Source organism: Scatophagus argus, chromosome 4 (genome assembly GCF_020382885.2).
Source record: "Scatophagus argus isolate fScaArg1 chromosome 4, fScaArg1.pri, whole genome shotgun sequence".
NCBI lineage: Eukaryota > Metazoa > Chordata > Actinopteri > Scatophagidae > Scatophagus > Scatophagus argus.
The window spans coordinates 12459315-12469859 of record NC_058496.1 but is presented as its reverse complement, the minus strand read 5'-3'; the positions used below and the strand labels follow the sequence as shown (position 1 = coordinate 12469859).

General features: G+C 40.7%; 2 protein-coding genes across 5 annotated transcripts; one reads left to right on the top strand and one right to left on the bottom strand.

The window, feature by feature from the left end:
• Positions 1-338: 338 nt before the first annotated feature.
• On the top strand, positions 339-3981 carry slc35d2 (solute carrier family 35 member D2). Of its 4 annotated transcripts, XM_046387759.1 has the most exons (12): positions 340-595; positions 708-741; positions 850-936; positions 1036-1103; positions 1192-1263; positions 1409-1477; positions 1598-1700; positions 2633-2725; positions 2812-2879; positions 2976-3054; positions 3277-3359; positions 3719-3981. In XM_046387759.1, exons 1-12 carry the CDS (start codon positions 468-470, stop codon positions 3846-3848), a joined length of 1014 nt encoding a protein of 337 aa, XP_046243715.1. In that variant the 5' UTR covers positions 340-467; the 3' UTR covers positions 3849-3981. The 4 variants fall into 4 exon arrangements, with proteins under 4 accessions (XP_046243716.1, XP_046243717.1, XP_046243715.1 ...); XM_046387760.1 differs by lacking the exon at positions 1409-1477 and having other exon boundaries at positions 339-595; XM_046387761.1 differs by lacking the exon at positions 2633-2725 and having other exon boundaries at positions 339-595.
• Positions 3982-4734: 753 nt separating this feature from the next.
• Positions 4735-8941, bottom strand: znf367 (zinc finger protein 367). The gene is made up of 5 exons (XM_046387763.1): positions 8309-8941; positions 7310-7460; positions 6910-7029; positions 6374-6512; positions 4735-6249 (listed from the first exon to the last, which is right to left on the bottom strand). Exons 1-5 carry the CDS (start codon positions 8585-8587, stop codon positions 6000-6002), a joined length of 939 nt encoding a protein of 312 aa, XP_046243719.1. The 5' UTR covers positions 8588-8941; the 3' UTR covers positions 4735-5999.
• Positions 8942-10545: the final 1604 nt, after the last annotated feature.

Sequence of the window (10545 nt, the reverse complement as noted above, 5' to 3'; positions counted from 1 at the left end):
CTCTGACTAGCGTGCAAACTGACGTATTGATGATTAACATTAAATACGCTTGTTAGCAATAGTCACAATAAACTTTGCATCTGTTACCATTAGGTGGGGACAAAATTCGGGGTTTGGGACGTTTGTCTTAAAACATCTAGAAAGTCACTTTTAATGTTTCGAATAAATATGGAAAATAAACTAGAGATGATGAGGCACATTAAAAATAATTAAAATAAATCACCTCTCTTACTTCACCTGTTATTGGTAACTTATTCAAATAAAGTTTGGCAAAAAATATCTCAAAGTTATTATTTTATTTAAATGCCCACGCTACAAGAGTTGTGGGCGTCACGTGACTTCCTGTGCACGATGACCGCTCTGGTTGACGTACGCCTGCTGGTCCTGCCTGCCACTTAACCAGGAACTCCTTGGCGTCAGAGGAAAACCGCTTCCAGCTCCAACAGGTGTCTTTCGGGTGTCCGACCATGTCTGCGAAAGCCTGTCAGGAAACCGCTGAACACTCCGGCCAGCTCAAGTTCTTCTCTGCTCTGTTTTACGCCGGCAGTTCGTTTCTCATCACGGTGGTGAATAAAACCGTGCTCACGAGCTTCAGGTATGTGGCGAGACGTCGCGCTGTCACCCACGCTGGTCATGTGCTGTCGGCGGTGATTTATGGAGTCACACTTTGCTACTTCCTCTACTGTTTTCATGTGCTGGTTTTGCAGGTTTCCCTCCTATATGTGTCTGGGAATTGGCCAGGTAAGTTGTTCAGGTGGGGATTTTTCTGTCCCTCCGTTTCTCTGCCTGACACACACACACACACACACACATTTCTGGTCACTTTCACGGTCACTTTGGTCCTTTCAGATGATCATCACTGTTGTTGTCCTTTATGCTGCCAAAATGAGCAAAACAATCCAATTTCAAGATTTCGACAGGAGTATTTTCTTAAAAGTAAGCATTTACGATGTATAACTATATGTATAATTTGTCTTATTTATCCTAATTGTATTCTATTTTCCAAAACATTGTATGGCCTTATCTTCTTGCCAGATCTTCCCGCTTCCTTTGCTGTATGTTGGGAACCACATAACAGGGCTGGCGGGCACCAAAAAACTCAGGTTGGCTTGTTGTCTAATTTTGCAGATTTTGTTGTTGCTGAGATTTCGCAGTGCTCATTCGTGTCATCAAACATGTTGTCTTTTACAGTTTACCCATGTTTACGGTATTACGGAAATTCACCATACTGATGACCATGATTTTAGAAGTATATATACTGAGGTAAGACGTACCAAAGAACTTTTGTTAAAAAATGACAGAACTGGTCCTAAAGTACTGTACATTATGTGTCAGGGGGCACATTTATAAGCAGTTAAAGTAAATAAAATGAGGGCTTTTGTTTTATTTATTTATTTTTTTTCTTCAGAAAAACGTTTCCTAAACACATTGTGTACTGTGTTGTGGCCATAGTCCTTGGTGCCATAGTTGCTGCAAGGTATCGTTATTTTTTGTTGTTTTCTTTTTGAAGTAAATGAATTCAATTGAAAGTGTTTATAGACCGCTTAAGAACTGAACCAAGTGCACACCAAACACCTGTGCTTTCTCTGCTCTCCAGTTCTGATCTGGCCTTCGATGTGGAGGGATACATGTTCATCCTGCTCAATGATGCCTTCACTGCCGCCAGCAGTGTGTACACCAAGAAGAACCTTGGCTCTGAGGTGGCATTCTTTGTGTACACATAGAAAGGATTTGTGCTGTATTGTGCTTTTAGGTTCAGAACAGCTGAATGTCTGTGTGTGTAGTTAACTGCTTTATAAGATATTTAAAAGGAAAATGGGCCTGACAAATTATGAGATTAGACAAGATTGTGTTACCGCACACAAGGAAGGTGGCTAAACTTGTTTTCTCAGACCTAAATTCTTTATTTGTTTAAGAACTTTACCGGGAAACTGTGGGCAGTTGCTAGCAGCTCATATGTCAACAACAGATAAACATCACAGTTTTGTCTCCGTTGCTCAGACAATTTGCCGTTTTCTCAAATCCTCACGCACAGTTTTTAAAACTCACCCGACGGTAAACATCTAACTTCTGGGTTGCAATCATGCTCTCAGTTTCCAAATCAAAAGTCTTCCTCTTCCTCCTTTTGGATCCATTGTTCACTCCAAGTTCACTTGTTAAAAACAAGTGTTTACAGTTGGTTAGTTAATTAGTAGTGGGTCTCTCCTTTGGTGTCTGGCGTCATGGGCGTCATGGTTTGGGATGTTTGGTGAATAGGCTGTCTGTCCAAAACTGTTCTTATTCTGCTGTGTTGTGGACAAAAGAGATTTAACTTTAGCATCATGAGGTCTCAAAAGAGGCGGTGGCTTTGGTTATGTGTGTCCACTCTTTAAGCAAACAGGATCTTGAACACACCTTCGCCACAGTAGCACACACACACACTATACATACAGAAATATACTTATTAAAAACTGCCACCATTTTTAACAAAAGCTTTTGCATAAAGAAGTAAAATCAGATGAATTATTAATACTTTGAAACATCGATATGCAGAAAAACAATCTGTTACACATTTGTTTCTCAAGCTTCTCTACAGCTGATCCGTGCACATTATGTCATATTTTATCTAATATCTGCCTCTCTTTTTGTTAAGGGTCTTGGGAAATATGGTGTCTTATTTTACAATGCACTAATCATAACCATCCCCACTCTCTTGGCAAGTGCATTTACTGGAGATTTGCACAAGGTACATGCAGAGGAAACGTGATGTGATCCAGCATATACGTTCTGACTACTCTACAGTCTGACCACCATGTGTGTTTTGACCTGCAGGCAGTCACATTTGAGGACTGGATTCAAGTCACCTTTATTTTATGTTTCCTCATGTCCTGTTTTATGGGGTATGTCACTACAGTTCACTTCAAACTGTGCACTTACAACTCCGCTACTTCCTCAGCCTACCCATTTTTTTTAAGACTCGGGTCTGTTTTCCTCAGGTTTGTGCTGATGTATTCCATAGTCCTGTGCAGCTATTACAACTCCGCCCTTACTACGACAGTAGTGGGAGCAGTAAAGGTAAGAACACACTGATAGCAGTACTATTTTTAGTCTAGAAAGCACACTAAGGTTGTCCACTCTCTAGGTTTACTTTCATTCTTAAAGGTCTAACTAGAAGGTGCATCTGGAGTCTGCATCACACTGCACATGTTCAAACAATCTCCTTGGTGGAGGTAACTGTGTTTCTTCATGTGCCCAATGAGCAAGATCATCACTGACTTATATTCACATTTTCCTAAGAATGTTGCAGTAGCCTATATTGGCATTTTTGTGGGTGGAGACTACCTGTTCTCTTGGACCAATTTCCTCGGCCTCAGCATTTGGTAAGAATTATTTTTTTCCATTCTTTGTTATCATATTTTCTTAACAAAACATGTTATCAAGTGCAGCTATGTTCTGTAACAGGCTATAATGATGAAGATATTTTTTTCCCCTCATAGTTTTTGAACATTTTCTGTTTTATAAGGGCAACATTGTGATATTAATTGCCACATTCCAGTCCAGAGCATAACGGATTACAAGCGCTGAATTTTCCAAAGAGATAAGATAATCTGTTATCAATGTCTAGGTCAAATATGCCAGGCATCTCTGATCTCAAACTTGTTGTCTAACAGCTGAGAGGTAGCTTTCTACAGCCTAACAATTAATTGCTTTTATCTTATCTTTTTCTTTTTTTATGCAGCATGTCAGGTGGACTAGCATACTCATATCTCACCTTTATCACCAAATCACCTAGAAGTAATACAGAAGAAGCACAAGAGTTGAAGATTCATATTACAGAAGACTCAACAGGGATACTAAGGGGGAGCTAGTTTCTAATGGAAACTAAATGGACAGTTTTAACATTCACCACTTGGTGGCACTTTTCTGCTCCATATTGGAGCATAGTGTTGCTTCTACATTTACAACTTTGTATTAATTTAAAATAAAATTACAAATACATTACTTGTGCTACCTGTTTAATTTCACTACTAAATCAAGACAAGAAGACATAAATTCTGGGTCAGATTCAGTGAATGTTTATTGAAGACCAACAATTACATAACAGCGTGGACAGCCTGTCGGAGAAATCTCGCCTTTGAAATGTGTAGTAAACGTTTAACCAAGCAAGCTCTATACATGTCACTAACATGAAAACTGCTGGGAGGATGTTAGCAGAGGGGAAAACTGAAACTAAAATTCAACATCAAAGCTCTCCACAAATTGTGCACACTCAATAAGCTAACAAACACAACAATGTGTATATATTAAATGCCATACTCTTCTCAAACCACAAAATAAACTAAGGGTTAGAAATGCTTCAAAATATACTATAATCAGGTACATTAAATCATTTGGTGTTCTGATTATCAACAAATCACTTGCCTTTCAATTTCACTGCAACTCCACATGATGCATTTGTAAATCAAACAGATTCAAATATCACAGCTAGAGTGACAGAGGGACTGGTTGTTGGTGCAGGTTTTCCCCAAACCAGAGGCAGGGTTGTTACGAGAGGCTTCATACAGTGTTGAAGGATGTAGTGTCATTTAAAAAAAAAAAAAAAGAGAAAAGAAAGCAAAACTCTCCACTACACAAACCCGTTTCTGAAAAACAGGTGCCAATTTCCCAGAAACACACGGCAAATTTAGTCTTCAGTGCATTGCAAGCTTAATCCAAGTCTCAATACGGGGTTATAAGTGCTTAATCCAAATCAACGGGATGTTTAATGTTAGTGACATTTTCCAAATGGACTTTTTTTTTTGTTTTTTAAACGTGACACCAGAATATTTATCTGCACACATTCAATGATTCCAGGACTCTCAAAAAGTTGTATCAAACATTAATAAAAAAAAAATATTATTAAATAAATATCACGCAATTTAACCTCTGAAGTGAGATGAATATGAACATAAAAAGTGGCCGACATCATCAGTTTATTTAAAAAAAAAAAACAAAAAACTCCCAACTGGTTGGAAAACTTTAGGCCTGCAAGTTTAAATGCGCACTCCGGATCTTCAAGTATTGTAGACTGTTTATTAGCTGTAATGTTTAGGTGTAATAGCTAAATCCAAAGGCAGCATACTCCCCTACAGATGCGCTTTTCCTATGCACCTCCAGTATTGCATGTAGGTATTGATTAAAAAAAAAATCTGTCAGTTTGGATTTTGTTTTGAAAAGTCCTGTGCCTAACCAGACTCTGAATTAGGCTTGCAATGATCACTTCACATTTGGCATATATATTTATAAAAAAAAAATGTTACATGCCAGACTGATCCAGCTCCCCTGACTTGCTTTCGTCCACCTATGCAGACTTCTGGGACAGTGCTGTCTAAGTGAGAATAAACACAATTCTTTCTCAGTCCATTTCTACCACCACTGCTGCAATTAGTGGCAGTGAAATTGTGCTTACAATGCTGGAGATGAAACCTGGGAGCATGATCAAGAGGCCATCCAGCGGTTGGAATGCAATGTAACACTTCCTATGTTTGACCACACCCTGTATCATTCTGTCATCTGAACTTAATCCATATATACATCAGTCATAACACACTCTGTTACACTCACACCATACTTAAAAAAAAAACAAACTCGTTACCATCAAAGTGCAAACAAAACTTAAAACAAAATAGGTACTCTTCCTTTGCCTTCAGAAGACAAGAGAAAGAAACACATTCTTCATATTGTCAAATCTACAATTATAGCAGCCTAAAAAAAGGGTAAAATGGAAGCTGAATAAGGTGCTTTAGCTTGTGCCTTCCTGGTGCTGTGAGAGGGGATAATAATCCTTGTGCATAACACTGATCTCAGGCCAATTCAGCTCTTTCTCAAAGTCTGGTTTTGCAACTTAATTAACTAAACTAGTCATTGATCTGCATTTATGAACAATTTTTAGCTACAGCACATGATGCAGGAAGGCGGGTGGGGAAGGGAGGTTTGAGGGGCAGGGAACGGGTGTCCAGGACCAGGACGTGGTTGGGTGCTCAGGCAGACAGGTTGTTGGCCAGCTCAATAAGTGCCAAAGCACCGTGGAGACGCTCTCGTTGCTCCTGAAGGCGACGCTTGGCGGCACCTCCAGCCTGGCTGCCCTTCTCCTCCTCTGCGGCCTCCTCCTCTTCATCGGACTGGAGAAACTCCATGGGATCCTGCTGCTCCTGGTCTTCTGCTCTTGCTTTGCCCTGTGGCTTCACCTTGGTGGTTGTGGGGGCACGCTGCTCACGGGTTTGCCAGTATCTGCAGCGTCAGAGGAGAGTGTATTAACATACACTGTAAGCAGAAAATGACTTTGAATACACAATTTAATGGCACCTGACACAAAACAGGTCACTTCTATGTGGTGTCCTGTGTATTCACTTACTTTGCCAGCCACTCTGCCACTGCTTTGTTATCAACAGACTGGGCCTTTCCCAGGCCCTCCTTTGGTTCCTCTCTCTTCAGGCGGGAGAAAGGATGCTTGGGACAGTGACGGTTGGCATGTGTGAACCGACTGCCACACCCTGCACAGAAAGCAACAGGTATGATTAACTTAAGTAAACCATTAAAGGCTTTCTGGACAGAATATCAAAGATGTGAAACGACGACCTTTTGCGATTTGCTTATGTTATGAAGAGGGAATAAATCTTACTGTTGTTATTGTTAACCATGCTATAAAATTCTGGTAGTGATCCCCGGCTTGTACACTTATATTTCAACATAATTACAATGTATGCTTGGCGTTTTATCAGGTACTTTCCAAATGCTTCAAATATAACTCAGTTAAAAGGTCCAGTCAGTCACTATAACTGAGGTGCTTTTCAGGTCATTGGAAAGTACCTAAAACTAAAAGCCCCCCCCACCCCACAAGAGTGCACTTTAACAGCTTGATCTTGTGTAAAATCCACATTTCAAACCAACCTTTCTCTGAGCAGACAAAGGGTTTCTCCCCAGTGTGCAGCCGCTGGTGCGTCTTCAGCTGGCCACTCTGGACAAATGCTTTCCCACAGTTCGGGTAGTCACACAGATAGGGTCTTTCTCCTGATGGGACAAGGGGATATTTTTCTTGAAACAGTATTGCCATTGTTTCACAGTTCAGTTGTTAATACACAATTCTTTTCATATCATATACACAAAATTAAAAATGGGAACTGTTAGATTGAAAACAGTTGTTCTCTACAGGCCAAACATGTGGTTTGACAGGTGTTTTTTGTGACCTTCTCTGCTTCTAATTGTGTAGAAAAGGGCATTATGGAACCAGGGCACATCCACTTGAGGCACCTGTCTATTCACAAAAAGCCAGAGCATTGTTTGTTCTCACCTGTGTGTGTCCTCTTATGAGCCTGAAGAGACTTCTCTCTGGGAAACACTCGGTTGCAAATGTTACAGCGAATACGGCTGGATGAAGTCTCCCCCTCGCTTATGAGCTCCCGGACAGTGTCAGCCCGTGGACGCCCTCTGCGGATACCATCCTGACAGCAAGAATACACACAATTTTTACATTAGCTGAAGTAACAGCATCAGTACTTGATGTACCTATTGAACAGCAGTCACATTTGGCAGACAGAGCAAGAAATGCAACAAGAGCAAGCAACAATCTAACATATTTACACGTGAATCAAGCTCCGAGAATGTAACTTAGAACCGGCACATTAGTACTACATTTGTATGCATGTGCATTTGTTATTACAAAGCAATATTAAGTGTGATTTGTATTTCATACAAATACATATCACTCACTATTTCCTTAGCTGAGCTCACGTGTTACACTGTAGCAGGGTGCACGTTATAAATCATCCACATCCGGTTACATTTTGGCGCGCGACTAGACGTCATGCCTGAGCAGCTGCTCAAAAATCAGGAAGTAGCTGGGGTTTAAAATCCACCAAGTCACACCCTAATGCGCGGGCGTTTTTTTTAAATGACTCCACATTTCGGCCCTATTAAGGGAAACTTCAAACATAAGTCACGGTTTTAAGTAGAAGTATGCCAAGAAATAATCCCTCAACATCCAGACTGTATTAATCTTCCGAAACTCATTTTGGAATAAGTCTCACGTTCATCATACGTGCACACATTACTTCTGAGAGCTTGTGTTATTACACGTTAGCCTCGTTAAATACAGTTAAAGTGCTGTTATAACTTAAAGACGTTATGATATTTGTGTATTACTGTGTTGTCAACAGCCTCAAACTGTGTAAGAATAACCATAGCAGTGAAAGTAGCCTACTCAGTCTAGTGCTTAGTGCTCAGTCTTTGCACCAGCATGCTATACAACACAGTTTGCAGTAACATTTCGCTTTAAATACTCTGAACCTACTCTGATCTGGTCAGGTGAAGGAGCTGTGTCCGCTTCCCTGGCTGTGTGGGTCCCGGTAGGCGACGAAGCCCCGCTCACTGAGCCCGGGCTCAGAGTCACATTGTGGGCGTTCTCCCCCCATTTCCACGGGTAGACCATGAAGTCGCTGAATCCGGGGCTTGTCGGCGTCAGGGCCTCCGCCTTCCTGGGTTTGATCGGGGTGGTCTTAATCACGGACACCAAAACTCTTTTTGGCGAGTCGTCGCAGAAAATAACGTGCGGATGCTTGTTATCAGCCATTATATGGGTGTCAAAACTCCGGCGTTAGTCGCAAAAGGCAGCCAAAACTGCAAAAGTTCCAACTCTAACTGACTATTTTACAACCAAGAAGTAAGAGTTATAAAGAGTGTGCCTTTTCAGTCTGGAGTGAATATTTCCTTCATTTCCAAAGAGGAATAGAAAGATATGTCGGATCCGTCCTTCGCCACAAAATATCCACAAAAGATACAGTCAGATATGATGTTGAGTTCCCTTCTGGTCGCAGCGGGTAGTCTGGACTGACCTGTGTGCGCCCACAGGAACGTTGTCCCGCGTTGCAAAATCGCGCCTGAGCAGTCGACTAACCAGTCAGCTTCAAGGATCCGTTCCCACGTGCTAGAAGTACCCAATAGTAGCAGCCATACAGATCCACCAAGCAAGCACTTGGACCAATAGGCAGAATGGCGGCGCTCCGGACGCAGTGAATGGTCGAGGCTTTTTTGTCCAATGAGATTTAAACAAATGACGCTAACGTCAAGCTCGACCAATGAAGACGAGCAGAGCCGCGGCGAAACCAATGAGAGTGAAGGGCGGCTAATTTTACTTTGCGGGCGAACAGATGTCTCTTTCCCGCGCTGAGAAGTCTGTTTATGTTATTACAATTTGGTCAATTTAAAGGGAAAAGAAACGGTGGCCCAGAGGCGCCAAAGTTACGTAATCATTTTAGGGCGGAAATTTTTGAACAAAGGATGTACTGTGTAAGAGAAAACGAAATCGATACCAACGGGTTATTTTTTGTGTTAATTTTGTTTAAATAAGGAAAATAAACACAAGTTCATCCTGGCGTTTCTGTTCTCTATTTTAAAAAATCCACAATGCAGTTAATCTTTTGTCTTTCAAAAGATTTTACATTAGGTAATATGCTCTACTTACACACGTACATGAGCTGGAAGTCAGATCATCAAGGATTATATTGTCCATTTGAGATACTGCATCCAAATTAGTTCGATCTTAATGTAGAGATAGCAGCTCAGAAAATCTGTCCATATGAATATATGTGAATATATATGTGAAATATGTATAGTCATAGTGTCCTGTGAGTTATTTCAGTTATTCACTGTTATTCACAACAGAAACCATTGTTGTCTGTCTGTCTGTCTCCAACTCATTCACTGTTAACTGGAAAATTCAGTCTACATCGATCCTATTGCACTGAATGATAATGTGTTTATAGAACACAGAGGCCTTGGTCTGCTGTGCTGAAAGGAGTACTGATTGGTGCAATTAAGCTCAGCATGATGGCATGAGGAAACGCTTGCTTAATTTCCCCACAATGAGCATATACATTCAGCGTTGTTTTACATTGCACTTTTCTCCTGGGTGATTTGCAAAATTATCTTGTAAACATAGAATAATTAAGCCTATGTATTTTTTTTGTCTCTTGAATTAATATCCAGCGGAAAAAGGGAGGGATTTAGCCTCTCCACAGACTTTACATTGTGACGATGTTAGAGATTTTAAAATTGCTTTTCTTTAAGTTTCGCAGCTATAAAACCTGGATTGATAAAAATATATATTAATAGAATGAGTCATAACAAAACAAAAACAATTTGCGATGCCTATCAACAATATATTTTCATCTGTCTATTTCAGAGGGCCTCCATTCTCTAGGACTACAAGGGCCCCTGAGGGCCTTGGGGTGCTGTCAGAGGGCCCCAGGATACCTACCAGGGTGTTTTCCATTGATTAGTGTTCTTTTTTTAATTCCAGCAGGATTAACTAACTTTAACTTTATATGAAATAATATTTCAATATGTAATGTAGCTGAACATTATTAGGCTATCTTGCTTTACAATGGAAATGTTACTATGGTTTTATTGTTGAATGCTATGTAGACTTCAGTCCCTGTGCCAATCTCAGCAGCAAGACCTGACTAAGCAAAGAATAATCCACCAACACTGGCAGAGGACTGGAGCACAGTCTGCGCAATGAATATTGAT

Excerpts from the sequence above, each read along its gene's own strand:
- slc35d2 (XM_046387759.1), top strand. The coding sequence starts at position 468 with ATGTCTGCGAAAGCCTGTCAGGAAACCGCTGAACACTCCGGCCAGCTC. Across the intron at positions 1,264-1,408 it reads TTAGAAGTATATATACTGAG|AAAAACGTTTCCTAAACACA; the intron begins GTAAGACGTACC and ends TTTTTTCTTCAG. Across the intron at positions 3,055-3,276 it reads CAGTAGTGGGAGCAGTAAAG|AATGTTGCAGTAGCCTATAT; the intron begins GTAAGAACACAC and ends CATTTTCCTAAG.
- znf367 (XM_046387763.1), bottom strand. The coding sequence starts at position 8,587 with ATGGCTGATAACAAGCATCCGCACGTTATTTTCTGCGACGACTCGCCA. Across the intron at positions 7,461-8,308 it reads CTTCACCTGACCAGATCAGA|GATGGTATCCGCAGAGGGCG; the intron begins GTAGGTTCAGAG and ends TCTTGCTGTCAG. Across the intron at positions 7,030-7,309 it reads TCATAAGAGGACACACACAG|GAGAAAGACCCTATCTGTGT; the intron begins GTGAGAACAAAC and ends TTGTCCCATCAG.